General features: G+C 40.1%; 1 protein-coding gene across 1 annotated transcript in view; it reads right to left on the bottom strand.

Annotated features, from left to right (window-relative positions):
* COL4A5 (collagen type IV alpha 5 chain) overlaps positions 1 to 19,559 on the bottom strand; it is an 89,537-nt gene that overhangs the window by 7,730 nt on the left and 62,248 nt on the right. Inside the window, exons 31-41 of the mRNA XM_086470416.1 lie at positions 15,819 to 15,986; positions 14,928 to 15,017; positions 13,994 to 14,143; positions 12,622 to 12,720; positions 10,870 to 10,959; positions 9,996 to 10,135; positions 8,934 to 9,060; positions 7,594 to 7,674; positions 6,948 to 7,046; positions 6,336 to 6,386; positions 5,343 to 5,528 (exon numbers count right to left, since the gene is read on the bottom strand). Of these exons, the coding sequence (XP_086326542.1) occupies positions 5,343 to 5,528; positions 6,336 to 6,386; positions 6,948 to 7,046; positions 7,594 to 7,674; positions 8,934 to 9,060; positions 9,996 to 10,135; positions 10,870 to 10,959; positions 12,622 to 12,720; positions 13,994 to 14,143; positions 14,928 to 15,017; positions 15,819 to 15,986 (1,281 nt within the window). The remainder of the gene's footprint in view (positions 1 to 5,342; positions 5,529 to 6,335; positions 6,387 to 6,947; positions 7,047 to 7,593; positions 7,675 to 8,933; positions 9,061 to 9,995; positions 10,136 to 10,869; positions 10,960 to 12,621; positions 12,721 to 13,993; positions 14,144 to 14,927; positions 15,018 to 15,818; positions 15,987 to 19,559) is intronic.

Below are 19,559 nucleotides of genomic sequence, written 5' to 3'. Positions count from 1 at the left end.
CTAGTACTGTACACATGCAAAATAATAACAGGTTACCATCTGAGACAAGCTAATCAAAACACATACGGTCTGCAGGGTAACCACAGTCCTTAAAAAGACAGATTTACAGGAAAGCACCCGTTTCTCTTACATCAAGTGCAACGCAGTAAAATAAATTGACCGAGTTAAGAGTCTAACCTGGAGGACCTGGAAGGATCAGAGTTCACCAAAGCCCAATGATCGATGTTAGAAGGGTCAGACATCACACAGTACAAAACAAGATTACTAGTTAGAAATAGTACAGATGACAGCATATACACTAGACAACAACCCATTTCACCAGCATATTTTGTATTTACAATATAATCCACATGCATGCATAAAACCATACATGAATACACAATGATATGTATTTTCAGATACAAGTTATTCTGGTGACTAGGCTCTGCTAAGACTAATTTGACGCTCCATTTAACAGCAAACTTAAAGCTTTACTAAAGAATGTGTTACTGCTTTAACATTACAGCTGAGCCTGTGACTGGTTAGTTCTATTCACAATGGGGCTTGGACTATGCAACCATTTCACTGACAATATTCAGCATCACAGGGCCCGGAGCTTCGCAAATATGCAGGGAAACTGTGAATGACAGCTTACTCTTGAGCAAAATTCTGCTTTGGGCAGGGGGAAGTGTGACTAACAGGAGGACTCATCACCACTAATCAGGTATGAGCCTCAACTACCTGTGAATACAATTCGAGGACTGAAAAGTAGGCTTATACCCTCTTCAGAATGGTAAGCAGGATTGACATGGATCAACAGGGCTGCAAATGCTATATGCAAAAATACAGCAGAACTGACACATTTCGTACTTGTTGTCTTTACTGTTGGCATTCTTTTTTCTTGATAAAATACCCCAAGATGCTAATTTACCTGTTTAAGGTTACCATGGAGAATGGGATGTGATAACATCCTTAGAAAAAGCATTTAAATGTCCTCTTTCAAAAGGTAAGCTGGTTGTCCCTACCATGCTCCTGAATAAATACGTATTTCAGCTCCTGTGCCACTCGCATCTTTCACGTCAGTGAAATGATTTAAATATATCAACATCACACCATGCAATAAATACACATCAGGTTTACCTCAATGCACTATTTTTACATTTTTGGTAAATTATTTTAAATACCAACTAATACAGCTGTTAAAAATAATGACATGGACATTTCATTGCTACTGGTAAGTACTTATAAACTATATTTCACAGTTAGGTAAGTTTTGCTATGACTTGTAAATCTGTCCTATACTTGTTTATTGAATTCTGGCTGAGCACAGTCACAGGGCGGAACAAAACATGAAGCAATTGCTAAGTTCCTCTCAGCATACCCATGACGGTAGCCCTCTTTGAAACTGTGGTTACTGCCTGTGTGACCACAGTTTAATTAAAAGGTAAAGCCACATTCATTTCTTTATATGACTCCATAAATCTACGATTCAAACGTCAGGGGCTACCACATTTGCTACCTCACAGTGCTTAGGACAGCACACTAAAAAACTAAAATGTATTCCTTTACGGAATTTTCATGACAGTTCTTTGCTTCCTGAAAGCCATCATAGCAAAACCTAAAGACATCATTATTATTAAAACAGATATACTAAGTCATTTTCAATCTAGACACAAATTACAAATCTTCCCAAGAGCTAGCTTGTGCTACATGCTGATATGCTAAAATTATGATAAGCTTGTGAAAATAACCATGTTCTTACCAATCCTGTTCCACTGCCCTAGCATTAGGGAGGGGAGGGCTGTGCACTTCATTTTCATTATATACATGCTAAAGGAAGAGCTTTCCTCATTTCCTCTAAGTGTGCTGGTGAAGCAAAACAATGGAAATAAGGATTTCTCTGCACTGGAAAGTTACAATGCTCTAAGTTGGGAAATGTAAAGCACCACTTACTCTGTATAAATTTTGCTACAGACACTGTTGGAATAAAAGAATTTATTTAAGTCACTTGACAGTGTCCAAAATCAACAGTAGCAGGTGTTACAAAAATGAATACTGTCACAAAAATGAATACTGTCACTTGCCCAAGCTACAGAACACAATTATACAGCCAAGACTTGGGAGGACAGCGCAATATGTTTTTTAAAAAAAAGATAAAACCCAGTATATATTGTTTTCAACTGCACTGAGAATAAATATGCTAAACCAAGTTTCACAGCTGGGGGCACTTTATAAAAGCCTTGCAAATCTGGACCTACATGATCTTCCACCATGGGGAGAGCAACACTGTCCTTCCAGTGTTAGTCCTACAACAACGTGGAGGAAGAGTCTGAAAGTCAACACTGAGCTTTTCTTTTCTACCACAAATAAAAGGTAGGCCTGAAAAATGACTCAGCATATCTACATTTAGACACTACAAAAGTATAAACATTCATTTTCATGCAAAGTTATTATTTTGGAGTTAAGGGGCTAACCTGAGGGACCTGGGAGTAGGGGTCAGAGTTCACCAAGGTCATCATTAGAACGAGGGGAAAAACATCAAAACTGTTAGAAATACCAACAAGCTAACATATTCAACTAAACCTTTCTTTTTAGATTTAGCTCAATATTCCTTTACATACAGTATGCAAAACACCAAACTATTATTATTCATAGCAATGAAAATAGACACGTGGAGTAAACAGCAATGTTGTGTTACTCTGGAAATTGGCTTAATTTTATAATCAATTAATAAATCCATTCCACCACTACCTATCAACATTTGTTTCAGGGGTAACTCAACTGAAGTCAGAGAGCTACATCACATCTGACTTTATCACTTTTACTAATTTTAGAATATACCCAGAAGTCAACGACAAACTGTATATGCATACAGCTCCTGGTTTTATTTATGTCCCTAGAAGGGGGGTAATTTGACAGCCACACAGCTGCTTTTATGACTAACTGCCTTATGTTAAAATGTTACATCAGCGTTCCAACAATGGACTGTGTTATCATTTGAAACAAAAGGCTGGAGTGCTGATTGTACCAGAACTGCAATAATAGTTTGGTTTATCCACATTAGTTCACGCATAACTGAGCCAAACAAATGCTTCACTTTATACATTGCATGCAACAAAAATGTAAATAAGAGAAAGAAAGAGAGAAAGAGAGAGAGAGAACATAGCTGAGCAGAACCTCACTGGTTGTTTCCCCCCTGCCAATGCTCATAAAACTGCACAAAATGAGTCCCACCATTCCTCTGCCTCCCCAGCTGATTAGACTCAGTAAGCACTTGATTTATACAGGGGAGTGTGGGCAGCATGAGAAGCTTCATAAAACCACCACTGCTACAGCAGAGCACAGACTCTCAGTTGGTAGTTTTATTATACATCAGGAGCTGCTTAGCTGGTGAGGTTTTTTATTTGATTTTTAGAGTTTGGAGATATCGTCTGTGTAAGAAACTTTAAAAAAGCCTATACTCTCATGGCCCAGTCTGCTTCCTGTGCCAAAGTTTCAACTGCTGTACCACTCTACACGCAGAAAAATTATCTCTGGAGGATCTTGACATCTAAGATGTCTCAGGCCATTATTTGGGCACACTCAAATTACAAAGCTCAAGTCCAGCATCCCACCATCTCTTCTCCCTTCACTCCTTTTCCCGCTTGTCCCAGCTGCAACTCTAACCACAGCGAGCAGAGCTGGGATTACTCGTCCCGTATTCCTACCTGCCAGTGAGCAACTAGGCAGAAGAGGACAAGGCTGCACAGAAACAAATCAGGACTATCAGCTTGCTGCTGGGATGCTCCACTGACTGGTTCGAGCCCCTGGGGCACAGCAGGGAGTAAGTTCCTCCATCAGAAAGGGGAAAAGGCGTGTACTCCTCCTTCCACTAACCAAATAGGAAACCAGGAAGAAATTGTGACTGGCTGTGAATTAACCCCCTGGGTTGTTCCACACCAGTCACATAAAAAGCAGGTTTAGGATACAACACAATTATTTTTACTAGGCCTAAAAGAAAATCTTGTCATACTGGCAAACAGCACCCCAGTTTTAAGGTGTTATAAATTAAAACCAAGTGTTGTTTACAATGACCCATTTTTTAAATGCACAGTTAGGATAGATGAGTTCGCAGCCTACTCTGCAAAACACAAAAGCTCACACTGCCGTTAATAATAATCAAATATTACCCCATTCCAGTTGTAGTGAAAATATTTTTATAAAATTCCATTCTAAAAAAGTTTTTCAGTGGGATTGCCTCCTCCTGTATCAGGAGCAAGCATGAGGAAAAAGCGAATCTTAAAATCTTTCCAAGTGTGTTCTGCAAAACTAAACTCTAGCTTGATACCCTAAAATGAACAATATCCGTGTAGCAGCTATTTTACAAACGCACTAAGTCTAACTTTCCCCAAACAAATCTCTGAATAACAGAAAAATCTGAGGTCGTAGTTTGAAGGTAAGAAATCAAAATAGTACTTCTCCATTAATATGCACAGAAAAAAATCTGTAATCAACTGATTTGGTTGAAAGTAGTTTTGAAAGTAGTCTTGGTTTGAAAGTAGTCTCCTTTAAGGAGAGTATCAAGCATGTTAAGTGAGATGAGTCTTATTGGTGGCGAAGTACTTCTGGACTCAAGATACAGCAATAAGCTTGAGCCAGAGCGCATTAAAGTCAGATTTTTGAAGACTGGTATCTAAATGCAAATAAACATTTTATGACACAAAATATAAACCAAATTCTAATACACGCCAGGGAGTTGCTCAGCAATGTTAACTCAGGATAGTGGTTTTTTCATTCCCAGAATTAGTTGGTGCAGGAACAAGATGCAAACATGAAATAATGGGAAGATGAACACGGCATGATGGTGACTGAGTCCGTGGGAGCCACATGACACAATGGAGCAATGACTTATGTTACATGACACGAAGGTGAAAAGGCAGCTATCCAATCTGATCATGCTGTGATGCTAGCGTGAATTTGATTGCCATGACTCTTAAAAATGATGGGGTTTGTTACTTTGGGTTTTTTGTGCGCGATGACATTTGCTGATCACGTGACAACACTGCAAAGGCATCAGATGTTCAAAAGTCGGTATCGTGCTCGCTAGATGATTACTGTGACAGCATGCGGAGAATCTCCCGTTTATTAATGCAGTAGATTTTTGCTGCCAGGTATCAGAAATTAACAGAAACTGAGGCTGTTTTATTTTTCAATACTGTTACTTTTGGCAACAAAATCCTCTGGTTGCCCACAAACATTGAGACTTACGCCGTGAGGCTTGAACTTATCCATCCAAATAAATTGAGAAAGTTTAAAGGCTGATAACCTACCAGCAAAACATGAAAGTATTGGCAGATGCCGATAGGTATGGATCGTGCTCTTACCTGGCCTTCCTGGAACACCTGGTGGTCCAGGGCTACCTTTAGGACCTTCCAGAGGTGGCCCTGGTAATCCTGGTGGACCTGGTGGACCCTGTAGACCAGGGAATCCCTGGAAACCTGGTTCTCCCTTCAGACCTGGAAGTCCAGGGGGCCCCGGTGGGCCAGGTAGCCCCAGTTCTCCTTTTTGCCCTGTAAAACCAAACAGCCATGTTTATGAATACTGTTACAAATTGATGTGCAAGCAAGTCCAAATGTCCATTTGCAGAGCTGTTTCCCTTTCTTGCAGGAGGTGCAAGTCTGGCCACAACTCACCTCATCTGCACAGACAAAATGGATCTAATATTCAGAAAAGAGTCGGGGCTAATAATTCTTGCAGAGGAAAGCGCTATAGCTTCTGGCACGTTAAAAGGTCTCACTAAGTCTCAGTTTACTACTCAGGGATGCTGTAATTCATAAACATCCTGAGTCTGCAAGCCTACAAGCAATGCTTTCTATGAAGAAATCTGTCATTACTAAGACCTGATCATTTTTTTGAGACGCTGCTGAAAGTTAAGACATACATGCAAAATTTTCAAATAAGCTTGAGGAATTTAGGAGCTTTAATGCCACTGGAAAGTGATATAACTTAGGTTGTGAAGTTGCTTTTGAAAATACTGCAAGCAGCTATATTTTCAAAAGCAGCTTCATTTGTCATTTGTTGTACGAATGCTTTATTTAACTGAGACAAATCAGCAAAGTTCCACACAATGCAGTGGACTGTTATCCTCTGTGGATTTATTCTGTCTGCATAACTGCTAATATACAAAATTCAGTACTCAGTAATGAGTGTCTTTATTACCATGGTTAATTAAAAATGGTGTGCTGAGAAAAAAATGTGTTATTTTAGTAGTTGCTATGGCATTCATTTGTTGCAGAACATACAACATGCCTTCTTTTTTTGGTCTACAGATGTATTTTACATTCAAACCTTTTTAACAAGGAACAGAGAAACTTTACCTGACAATCCTGGGAGTCCTGGAGGTCCTGGGCGCCCAAAACCTGGCAGACCTGAAAAGAAACAGATTCAGTTAATAATGAACATCTAGCTTTCAAGTTTCCAGGAATAGGAGTATGAGGCTGCGAGTGATGAAAGTGCAGTTCATCTAAATCTCTGATTCCTTGAGACTACCAGGACTCTCATTCACTCAGTCTACACCAACGCTAGAGATTTCGCTAAGGATGCACCTGTAACTTTCCTAAGTATTTCTATCCATTCACAAGATGCTCTTTCAGATATTGGGAGTTAATACATTTGCATTTTTGGTTGAGGTTCTACCTTTAAGGCAGACATTAGACTGTTTATCCATTCTCTAACTGAGTTGAAGCAACACAGCTACCGTGGAATACACGAACAGGGGCTGGTGTTTCAGTCAGGTAATTTCAAAAAAAAAAAAAGTAAGAGCTGATTTAATTCTTTTCCTGTGCTTCACTGGCAGTTTGATGGCACCCTTTGTGAACCATTCAGCAGCTGGGAACCACAGGAGCAGCTATAGGAAAAAATAGAATAAAAAAAGCAGGACATCACAATGCAGAGTGAACAGGAGAAAGCAAACAGGAAAGATACCGGACCTGGTTCGCCCTTCTGACCAGCTGGTCCAGGGATACCATCTCGACCAGGCTGTCCCTTCTCCCCTGAAGGACCAGGAGGGCCAGGACGACCAATATCTCCTAAAAGGGGGATAGAACATAGTAGCACAGTAATGCCTAACCTGCAAAAAAGAAAGCAACCTCTTCCCCTTCCCTACCATCTGAATCTGAAGGTGCGACAATGTAATAACAAACTCACAAGGGTGTAGTCTTAAAATTAAAGCCTTTCTCTCTCTCCCTCTCTCCCCCTTGACAATTTAGAAAAGGCTTTTAGACCTGTGACCTTTTAAGCAGTCAGTGTTTGCTAAAAATATAATACTTCCCTTTAGGATAAATTAGAATTTTGCTCCTATAAAAGCAGGCTAGACCAATGGAGTACTTAAATAAAGCTGGTAAATACTGAAACAGTTAACTTCTTGTTTCAATAATGACAGCAGACACAAGTCACCCAGAGAAAGTTAAAACTTCTTTCTTTTCTGTTTAACTTCAGTGACCTGTGTGCAATGGTGTTTGTGCATCCATATAGATACATTTTCATGAAGTTAAAGAGATAAGAAGAAAGGAAGCGGCTTCATGTGTTACATTTTCCACAGAAGCAGCCGACCTTTGCTGTGCTGTTCATGCTCACCTACTGGTCCAGGTGGTCCGGGTAGGCCAGGATTACCTGGAGGCCCCTCGATACCTTTTGGTCCTGGAATTCCTGGCGTTCCTGTAAAGTACGGGCATTTCAATCAAATTAAGCACAAAACCGGCTTTTCAGCAGATCTTGACATGCTATAATCTGAGATCCCCTGAGTAACAAATGAACTAATTGTATCAAGACACCATATTTATGCTTATTTTGCAGATTTACAGCTGATCAAGGAGATGTTTTATAAAGCAAGGAACCTACAGAAACAAAACATACTAGCACACCTGTCCTTACTGCTACTCTCAAGACTCTGTCTTCTTAATTGTGGAGTGCCCCTGGCCAAGGACGCTGAGTCTGGCAGTCTGCTGGGAAATTACCATTTTAGAGACAGATGTTTCTGCTTGACAACAAATTGAAAGCATTATGAACTATGGTTGGACAGTCCTTCCCCAAGCCTCTTTTCCTTTCCTGAAAAAGGATCTGAATAGACATGGTCTTAGTTAGAATTGACACTGGATTCTCAGCCCTACAGCATGAACAGAGCGGCAGGTAGGACAAACAACGGATCTGTTGCAGTATGCCTCTTTCGAACAGCATCAGAGCCTGCTCAAGGTAGAGTCTCAATACACTGTTTTAACTGCTCACAGCCTCTCAGGCATGACATGAAGCAGAGGTTAAAAACTGTCAGGTTCACAGCCAGGTTTTGTTCTCTTCTAAGCTTCCTGCTGCCATGACTACACTGTCACAAATTCTCTAACTTCCTACACAAAAGCAGCTCAAGCATGCTTGTACAACAGCCTTTATTGCTGCAAATGCAGCATAGGTAAAAAACTCATTTCTTCAAATTGAGAATGAAAGAACTGACATATACCCATAAACAATCTCTATTAATATTTTTTAAAGAGTGCAAAATCTAATTTCATCATGTTTCAGAAAGAGATTTCTCTTTAGAACATGTTTTTTAGGCAGTAGATGCCATCAAAAAAGCCCAGTTTTCCTGATGACACTTTTTAATCGATCATGAAGGAAAAATATGGAGCCAAACACAGGTATGATGTGGGTCAGAGGAAGTGAATCCGACTGCTGTGGGGAGCATTAGCTAACACAACTGCTACTTCCCCTCAGAGCAGATGAATCATTTCAGAAGGCAATCTTAAGTGATGCATTCACACACTTACTCTTGCAGGGACAATTCCAACATCACAAAGCTTAGAAGCAGCAAATTGCTAGAAACTTTGAAAGCAGCTGCAGCCCTCCACCAATTACCCACTGTGTTTAGGTGTATATACCAATATAAGCAAGAGGGAAAATAAAAAAAAAGTCCTGCTCAGAATTACCTGGGAATCCAGGAAGGCCTGGTTCTCCTTTTGCACCTGGACTGCCTGGAAATCCAGGCAAACCCGGATTTCCAGCTATACCTTTATTGCCTGGACTACCTGGGTATCCAGGCAAACCAAGATCACCCTAGAAGACATTAAGCAGAAATAAGAACCCAGTCTTTGTAAGATGGGTAAGCCCTTCTTGTATGTTCCCAGTCTTACCATCACAAAAATGTCACCATTATATTGTGTACACTTCTCCTTATATCCAGTTAATGTTAACTATCTCACACAGAAAATTAATTGGAAATAGCAACTGTAAAGATTTTAACAGTTTTCCCCTACAATCTTGCATCGAGTACCACAGCTTTTCCTCAGAACTAGCTGATATTAAAGACAAGCGTGCTCTCTCTTCTTTCAGAAGAGATTTTTACCCCATGATAATGCAGAAGAAAAAAGAAATCTGTAGAGCTTTAATCATGCAATATTTTTGCTAAATTAATTTCTGCTCAACATCAATTGTAAGGCATCAGTGAAGGCTGACAGATAGTCTGTAGGTATCTTTGTCACCTTTCTGTGGGTGACAAAAAGGATGATATAGGTCAATGTTCATGCAAATTTTCTATATAGGAGTTAAAAAATTTTAAGGAGCAGTAATCATAACGTATCAGCTCCCTAGTAATTTATTCTTAAATGCATATTGTCTTAATTTTTTTAGAATTAACTACGTAACTAAGAGATCAGAACATTGATATTAATTGTATAAATCCCTACCAACTACCAAAATGCCAGTGGGTGTTGCAGTGCAGACCAGGCCACTAGCTGAACCCAACTTGAAAGGTCTGGTAAACAATCTTTGCCTTTAACCAGATAAAATTATACAGAAATATTTTCACCTTTAAAATTACAAATTTTTGCTCCCACCTGAAAAGTACAAACCACGGTCAACCCTGCTGGTTAATGTATATATGTACATATTTACACTTATACATAATACATACTAAGTTATAGTTTTAAAAAAATCAACCCAGAATCTAATTTCCTCATGGCATTTTCTACTGAAGTATGTTGTAAGTGTACCTTTGGTCCAGGGAGACCAGGAATACCGATGCCTGAAAGACCAGGGTCACCTTTCTCCCCTTTCAATCCAGGAAATCCTGCAGGCCCAGGCTGCCCTGGACGTCCTGCTATTCCTTGGCTGCCTTTAACCCCCGGGGGACCTGTCCAAAAGATAAACCACAAGTTTTATAAACATAAATAAAACTTCTGCAGTGGTTTAGAGAAATCACCCAAACTACAACTACTGAACTAGAAATGACTACTCAATTCACTGTCTGGGCTTTGAATACCTAATGTGTTTTTAAAAACAAACTAAAACAATTACCTAAAAATCTCACATGGCTTTTTGCATAACATTTCTAATCTTTCTTTTTTTATTCTTAATTTACACAAATCCAGCGTATCTCATTGTAGTATCTAGGCACAATTTAATATTAGAATCCCCAGAAACTGGAATTTATGTTTCAGCAATCTGTCTAAATAACAGAAGTCACTTTCTTCTTCCCCTTTTGCTTGTGTCTGATGTCTGTCTTCTGACAGATGGGTTTACAGAACCATCTTTTTTCTGAACTTTCAGAGAGCAGAATCTGAGAAACCAGAAAAGTAGGAAAGTTATAAAATATACATCACTCTGCTTCTACATCCGTAACCACTTTAAACCAATAGGTATTTACAACGTATTTGCTATTTGCATTTTGTTTTAACGGGTATGTCCAATTTCTTATGTACTATTTCAACAAATATAAATGGAGGGATTTATGTATTCCTCACCTGCATTGCCACTTAAATCACTTAAATATATTATTAGATACTGCATACAAGCAGATCCACCTTTCTACTATATAAAAGGAAAACAATGGCCAAAATGAAGTAAAATAAAAGCAGAGAAACTAACCTGGAAGGCCCATCTCTCCCATGACACCTTTTAACCCTGGAGGTCCTGTTGGTCCTGGCTGCCCAGGAAGCCCCGTGTCTCCCTTGATGCCTAGAAAAATTGTGGGTTTAGTTAATTAATGGCAATAATTAAAAGTTTCTGATATTATTGCGTTCTCATATGAATATGAGCCAGTAATGTGCGCTTGCAGCCCAGAAAGCCAATCGCATCCTGGCCTGCATCCAGAGCAGCGTGGCCAGCAGGTTGAGGGAGGGGACTCTCTACCTCTACTCTGGTCTGGTCAGACCCCACCTGCAGGGCTGTGCCCAGCTCTGGGGCCACCAGCACAAGGAAGACATGGACCTGCTCGAGCAGGTCCAGAGGAGGCCACAAAGATGATCAGGGCCTGGAGCACCTTCCCTGCGAGGACAGGCTGAGAGAGTTGGGGTTGTTCAGCCTGGAGAAGAGGAGGCTCCGGGGAGACCTCCTAGTGCCCTTCCAGTGCTTAAAGGGGGCCTGCAGGAAAGGAGGGGAGGGACTCTTTGTCAGGGAGGGTAGTGACAGGACGAGGGGTAACGGTTCCGAACTGAAAGAGGGGAGATTTAGGTTAGAGATGAGGAAGAAATTCTTCCCTGGGAGGGTGGTGAGGCACTGGCACAGGTTGCCCAGAGCAGCTGTGGCTGCCCCCTCCCTGGCAGTGGTCAAGGCCAGGCTGGATGGGGCTTGGAGCAACCGGCTCTAGTGGAAGGTGTCCCTGCCCATGGCAGGGGGGTTGGAACTGGATGGTCTTTAAGGTCCCTTCCAACTCAAATGATTCTGTGATTCTGTGATAATACGCTTGTCATCTAGTTACAAAGGCAATGGATTTGGAGTTGCTTTAGGCCTCATACTGCTCCTACACACTTTTTCACACTCATTTGTAGTAAAAAATTAAACATCTTCAGTTTTTTCCAAGCCAAGATTTGATCAGGGTAATGTCTTTGTTTTAAAAATTAGTCTAATGAAATAGGTCATATCTCAGTCCACGATTCAGTAACCATCTGAGAAAATGTAGTACTGGTGTGAATTGGTCTCTCTGCAGAACAACTCTGATGAATGAACACATCATCTCCTTCTCATCTGCAATAGGTATTCAGTAGCTTCTATTATGGAATTAAATGCAACCTACAATGCTCAAAACTCGTTTCAGTAGTCCTAGATGGTTAAAAAAATTCCCCAAGCCCAACAAGATATTTAGAGCAAGACCTACATTAAACATAGCGAGCAAAGAATCAAGATTTCAGATAAATTGTTACAGCTGTCAGAAGCAGCAGTGCAAAACAAAACTAGTGTTCTTGATCCTTACAATTCTTTAAGGCAAAGATGTGACATCCAGACAGCCTTTGCAATACATTCATTTGGCCACTTGCAAAGTATGAGTATAATGACTAACAACATAAGAAATAAACATGTGGAACAGACAAGTCCTGTTGGCAGATCCTGCAGTCACGTTGCCTGCTCAAGCAGCAAGCACTTTTCCAGTCATCTTAAGAGCTATCCTAATTTTCAGTGAGATCAGCTTAAAACTGCTTTTTTGGTCTGTTAGAGGGAGAGAGCTCAAAGCAAGCTGTTTGGATAACGATTTTAAATACCCCAAAACTGTGCCGCAGCTTTAAGTGTAAATGCCTAGGCTTTGCTTAGGCATATCTGGATTAACACCCCACTCCCACGTGATAAAAACGCATGCAAATTTTTACACATCAAAACTGTCCATCTGAGGTCTTGTTCACTTACCTGGCAAGCCTGGCACACCTGGTGGGCCACTAAGTCCTGGTGGGCCTGGGTCACCTGGGAGACCTTGATAACCTTTCTGTCCTGGTAAACCAGGAATACCTCAAAGGAAAAAGATACATCTTATTATTATTACTATTACTACAGTAATAAGTAAGTTTTCTTTTACCTTAAGAGATCAGATGTAGCTATAGGTGAAGAAAAATCCAAATAAGGATTTTTCTTCAATAAATATAATTCCCCCTAGTTTAGCAAAGAGAAGTATCACAGAACACAAAATACTGCTTCTGAAAATTTTACAATTACTACAGAACAGGAACAACATAAGTAAGAAGAAAAAACAACTTTATGACTAATGCCAATATACTTAATTCAGAAGGAACTGTCTTTTTGGATGAGCAGACTCCATGCTAACCTCTCTATATTCAATCAGATTATTTATGTAAGTGTTTAATTACATCGCTACACCAGAAGCACTTTGGGACTGACATATTATAAAAAGTAATGCAGGTTATTTTAGCAGACTCTCACAATTTCTATGTGGTTATTATCCCATACAGTAACTTTGTGCTGCCTGCAGGCGTGGTTAAATCTGCCCTCTAAAGCTCTTACTTAACAGATGGTGAAAAAAAGGAAAAAAAAAAAAAAAAAAAAGGTGTCTTAGGATCCTACCTAGGCCTCATAGATATTAATACAATAGATAAATTAGCACAATAATGGCTGGGCCAACATTAAAGAAAGGCATTCTGGTTCTCTAGGGTAGAATATTTTTTGCTCTTCAAGACTAAGTCAGAGTTCAAAGGATACATTAGAACCCTTGGTGGGGGAAGAGGGGGAAGCCAGGAAATGACAGAGAAAACAGACTTGAGTGAACCGAGAAAACCTTCCAGGCTGCCAGCTTCCCAAGTAGAAAGACACATAGGGATGACATTTAGCTCAGGGGAGGGTAAGCTTACAGCAATACCCACAGGGAGAATCTGGAGGTGACGCAGGAGCAGATGACCTGTGCAACTCCATCCTACAAGGCAAAGGCCCAAGGGCCTTCACGACAGCAGGAATGCAGCCAGCACAGCAGCCATGACAACTATCTCTCATCATAGAAGACTGAATCATAATCGTGCTGAAAGCACCTTAGTGCTATTACAATATGCCAAATAATAGCAGTTAACAAGCAAGGACATTGCAAACTAACCATACAGAGTAACTTGGTCATAGAACCACTTAAAAAAGTCTAAAATAAGAAAGGCTTCAGCCACCTCTATATTCCAAGTTCATTTTTTTCTGTAAGAAACAACGAACTGTAACGGATTCAGTTACAGTCACTTATCTGTAGAGGATGAACCACCTCCCCAGACCCACATGCAAAGTTCTGTACCTGGAACGCCTGGCTCGCCTTTTTCTCCTTTTGCTCCTAGCTGTTTGGGATCAACTTTTCCAGGTGGACCTGGCAGGCCTGCTTCACCTTTGATGCCTTTCTGTCCTACCAGACCAGGAGGCCCTGGTGGACCAGGTAATCCAGTATTACCTACAGTAGGTACAGACAACAAAAGGGAAAAGAGTATAATTGTTAAGGTAGGCTAATATGTTTGTAATGCTTTTTCTTACATAGGAAGTCCATAACTTATTCAAGAAGTTGGAATTTACTAAATGATCAGTCAGTTTATTCAAGGTTCTCCACAACATCTTAAGCCCTGGAACAAAGCTGAGTGGAACAGACTGCATGGGGATGTCTGTATGCTGCAGCCTGTCAGCTCTGGCCAGCCCAGCTCAGACGAAACTGCTGTCTGTATGACCCACATCGAGATTGCTCCCAGAGCCCCACCACACTGTGACACTGGCAGAAGAGTTACAACAGCTACAGCAGCTTTGGATTCACAGCCTCCTTACTGGGAGAGATGGTTGGGTTTTTCTTCTACCAAACTCTTTCAAAACTCATCTCCAACAAGTGGGTTGGGAAAATGTAGATAGAATAGTTTCTCTATGATACCTATAGAGCTGATTCTGGATGACTCCATAACCCGAAGCTATGATTTTCTTCTTTCTGCTGCTTAAAGCAGACTTAACAACATACTTCAGAAATATTGCCCTACTTCAATGCCATCAATCCCAAGGTAATGTTTTAAAAGTGACTGAATGCTATGGCTTAAAACTGCAAAGCAATTCTGAACATCAGCACTGTCAAAAGAAGATAATCTAAGCAGATCCCAGTAATGAAGATCTAGATGTCAGTATTACAAAGCCTCTTTCCACACAGGACATGGAAAACAGCATTCTGTACTCTCTTCAGGGGCGGATAAAACAAACATTACCTTTCAAGCCAGGCAGGCCATTTCTTCCAGGAGTTCCTGGAGGTCCTGGAGGACCAGGAGCTCCCATGACGCCCATCTCACCTTTGGCACCTAAATGCATTGAATCACTATTGTCATTGTGAACAAAAACTCAAGATCTATTGGTATCTAACTTTTAATTCCCTGCATCTCTATAGTATTATGATATTTATTAATCATAACATGCACATAAAGCCTGTTTTAAGGGAATTAGAAGCACTCAGTTCTTGTATAGATCTAAAATTTAGTTCTCTGGTTTGAAACACAAATACTTGTTTGAAAGCAAACTTGAATTCACTGAAAGCCAAAAAGACAAGTAAGTACACATACTACTTTTAGAATCTTTTGTATCGCCCCCTCTATCTAAAGACAGACTCTCAAAATTCACTTTTGAGATTTCTATTCCAGAGGCCCAAACAGACTATCTTAACTGAATAGTCTAACACATAGAATAAGGAAATCAATATTTAAAACTATGTGTTGGATCTGACTGATAGCATTTGTAATTATTTCCTTTAAACAAATTCTATTTCTAAATTGTAGCAGTGACTAGAAAAAAAAATTACAAAATAAATTAGAAAAGTGTCGTAACAATGATGATCGAAGTCATGTTTGAAAGTTATGAAGCAGTTTAATACAAAAAATACTTGAATCAATTTAAAGGGAAGAGTGGAGAGGTGACAAGAATTTTAACTCAATAAATTTTGTTATAATCTTTTTTTAAAATTACAAGATGTAACGGTTACATGTACCCAGCTTTAAATGGCTAGGACAAACATCAAAGCTCATTAAGCTAGAGTGCCCAAGCATAAAGAGCATCCACCCGCAACTACAGTTTGGTCTTTGTCCACAGGTAAAAAAATGTGAACTTACCTGGAAATCCAGGTATTCCGTCCCGGCCAGGTGGTCCAGGTGAACCCTGAGGCCCTGGGAGACCTGGGGGTCCTGGATACCCTGGGGTTCCTCGGTCACCTGGAGGACCAGGAACGTCGAAGCCTGGAGGACCTGGATCCCCTTTCTCCCCTGGAACGCCCTGCAACCCTAGACAATGTTGTTAAGACACAACCTTTTAGCAAGAAGTAAGGCAAGGCTGAGATCTGTGTGTGTCTGGTTGTAGTGCTGTAGGAATGGCTAAGTTGTAGCTGCAGTCCATTCCTAGCACTGACGAAAACCCTGCAATCCTTCTAAAGCCGTTCATTTTTGAATGGCTTCCAGGTGTTAAAAGGCCATATTCTGCCGAAGAGAAGCATTACTAAAATTTTACCAAGTTGTAGCAAATGCAATTCAAAAAAATCTCAAAAGGAAAACAACAACTCTCTTCAACAACCCCTTAAGTCTGATTAATAAAACAATTACTATTTTTTAAAAAATAGATTTTATAATCTATTAGATTAGATTGATTGATTAGACTGGTTTGTATTTTATCATTAAGTATTAAGATTCCTCCAAGTATTAATGATTCCACTTTACTACATTCTAACATCAGCTGAATATTTCTGAAGGACAGCAAAATTCTGCATTGCATTACATCTCCGTGAATGAAAAATATGAATTGTCAAAATACGCTTAAGATTGTTTAACACTAATAACACCAAGCTCGAGGCACTGCTGAAGCAAGCAGACAGCTTGTTTCCCTCCAGTGCACTGTATCAGTAAAGATGCTCACTCTGGAAATGTAGCTGACAAAAAAAGATTATTCTTAAATCTGAAGTTAAGAAAAGGCTTTGGTAAAGAAACCACAGTACCTGGGGAACCTGAGGTTCAAAAGCCAACGAGTTAGAGCTCATCAGGAAGTTGAGACAGGTAGCAGTAAGGAGTTGTAATAGTCGTTAAGTTAGGAAACAAAATAAAGCACACACAGATTAGAACAAAGAAAAAATCTACCCTAAAGTTACTGAAAACAGATCTAAGTACAACAAATACAACACTAATGCAGTTGAGAGAAACCAGACTGCAAGGAAACTTGGAGGTCTTTTTCAAAGTGCAGCCACCACTGTATGCAGAAACAAGAAACTCAGTGAAATATTTTCAAATATTGATGTTACGTTTTAAAAATAAAATTATTCTTCCCTCTCTCCCTGTCTAGTATCATCTCTGCAACTGGGGAAAAAGTTTTTTCTGAACTGTCATTACTAGATACTTGTACATCTTGTGAACTTGGACATCTTCTGAACATGAGAGTACATCCTACCAATCCGCTTCCTGTTGATCTGCATCACATTCTGGTAAATCCCTTCAAACAGGGATTTTCAAAAGATGCTACTTTTTAACACAAAAAACCCCTAGATGTTTTTTTCTCCCATTCTTTTAGTTCTATTATGCTAATTTAGTTTGTTACACCTACAGAGATACTCTATTGCATGTCACATGCCCTAGTATCGCCTACTGAGATTATGACAACACTGTGCCAAAACCTCACCCATAACTACAACACAGTGTTACCCTGTAACTCTATAATGGTGATCCCCACTCTTGACTGCAGGAACAAGCTGAGGAGTGATGTCATGATGTGTTCTTTGCACACTAAAAAGGCAGATCAAGTTTTCTGGACAACATAGGCTGTAGACTTCCATTTATTTAATGATAAGCATGCTCCCCTTTGGCGGCAGCTTATCACTGCATTAAACTATGGTGTTAGGTGCCTGGAACTGCTTACTTTGTGGAGAAAAAGCAGTACCAGAGGATGGAGAGGGACTGCACATGCTCTGTGTTTAAGGGGTCTCTATCACCAAGCGGAAAAACATAATGAGAAAATTTATAACCCAAAGAACTCCATATCTAGAATGGTAAAGATACTCTTTCAAACACAAGTTCATTCTAATCAAATTTCTGGTTCTCAAAAATGTAACTATATCATAATTAGAACAATATAGACAAAACAATAAATTGTAAAGTAATTTGTAACATATTCAAAAAAAGAACGTCAAGTTACTGAAAACTATTTGAAGAAATGGTGGTGCAGAGAAAGGAAATTCTGAACAGTGAAATCCTTTCAAGAATTTTCCAAATTACCTGAAAAACAGAGCCCCAGAAACTTTACCCTAATGTTGCATAAAGGAACAGAATCAAAACAGCTTAGTAAAACAAACAAGGGATGGGAGATGGGAATGTAAGACATTCTGCACAAAACAGAGAAACAGCAGTGCCAAGGGAATTAACACGGACTTCTCAAGCGCGACCTTCAACTATGCACTAGATTTCAGAGCCACCACGCTGTTAGTAGGCACAACGATTAGTCAGTACAGACACAAAGAGCAAAAATATAAGCATTTCAAATCCACCAACTCCAGTAACGATTGTGCATTTGTCAAAATTGGTATTTTGCAGAATAAATCAGTGATCCCATGAAATCAAATTCTGGCTAACACCAGAAGAGATGTCACAGGGAGACAAAAGAACATGCATGGGGTGAAACACTCAAACCCATACTAATACATCCACCCTGCCCCCCACCAAACACACACCCGTGTTGCTTTCTGTTTCAGTTCAGCCTCAAGTGCAACCATAGGCTCAGGACGGTATCGGTAAGCCAGGCAGAGGACCCAACTGCTGGCTCAGGAAACTTCTCTGCACATTGGCCAGGCCCCTTCTGTCCCTATCCTTAATACCGGACACATTCAAGGCTTGCTGGTGCAGTGACCACATATTTCTTTCCCCACCGGGAAGCTTGTGAAAAAATATTCACTTAAATGTGACCCACGCTTTGCGTATGCGAGTAGAACTCAAACTCCATGGGCCTACTCAGTCAAGTGCTTGCCTGCCTTCAAGTTAAGCACTTTGCTGAACCTCAGCTCACAGTTCATAAAGATCTGAATACGATCAGCCAATCTATGACCCATGGTCTTGTAGCTGGCCGTGAATTTTTCAGCATGTATTGCTAACAATGCCAGTCCCAGTGCTAGCATACAAACACATCCAAAAGGTGTAGCTCAAAAACATGCAACGTAAACAGGCATGGGAAGAACCAGCTGGGTTTTGAAGTGTTTCAGCAGCAGGCATGCACAAGTCCACAGAGAATGTTCTCGCTGTGGTGGCTGCCACACATTTGCAACATCAGGAGTTGGTGCACAGCAAGCCCATTCACTGAATGAAGGGGAAAAGGAATTTCCCTAAACAAACTTTGTGAATAGAATGACGTGCATGCATGCACTTGTACCCATTGTGCACAGAGATGGAACAAGCTCCTGTCTTCACCAGTCACCAGCCATTTTAGACAAAAGACAATCAAACTCCCTTCAGAGACATATTCCTAATTATCACTATCCTGATACAGTCTACTTTGTCAATCTACTTTAAACCTATCAGAAGTCAAAAAACCTGTTAGCTTTACAGAAAAAAAAAAAAAAAAAAAGTGTGTGAGGGAATTAGAAACCCCAGAACTCAGAGGTTTCTATAAGAGGAATTCTAAAGGTCTTTTCCAGGTATCCTTGTGACAAGATGAACGTGTATGACCTTTTTTACTGACAGGCTTTTGTTAAAACAGCCTCACATCACTAAAAGAACATTTTCTCTACAAAATAATGAACCAGCTAGTTTGGAATACTCATGCTTTCTTCCTTTGCACATTAGCCAAGTTAAATTGCGCTTCAGCTCCCATTTGGAATAAAAAAAAAG

The sequence above is a fragment of the Leptosomus discolor genome, chromosome 9 (genome assembly GCF_034619465.1).
Source record: "Leptosomus discolor isolate bLepDis1 chromosome 9, bLepDis1.hap2, whole genome shotgun sequence".
Classification (NCBI taxonomy): Eukaryota; Metazoa; Chordata; class Aves; order Leptosomiformes; family Leptosomidae; genus Leptosomus; species Leptosomus discolor.
The sequence above is the reverse complement of the archived record's forward strand: the minus strand, read 5'-3'. Positions and strand labels throughout refer to the sequence as shown.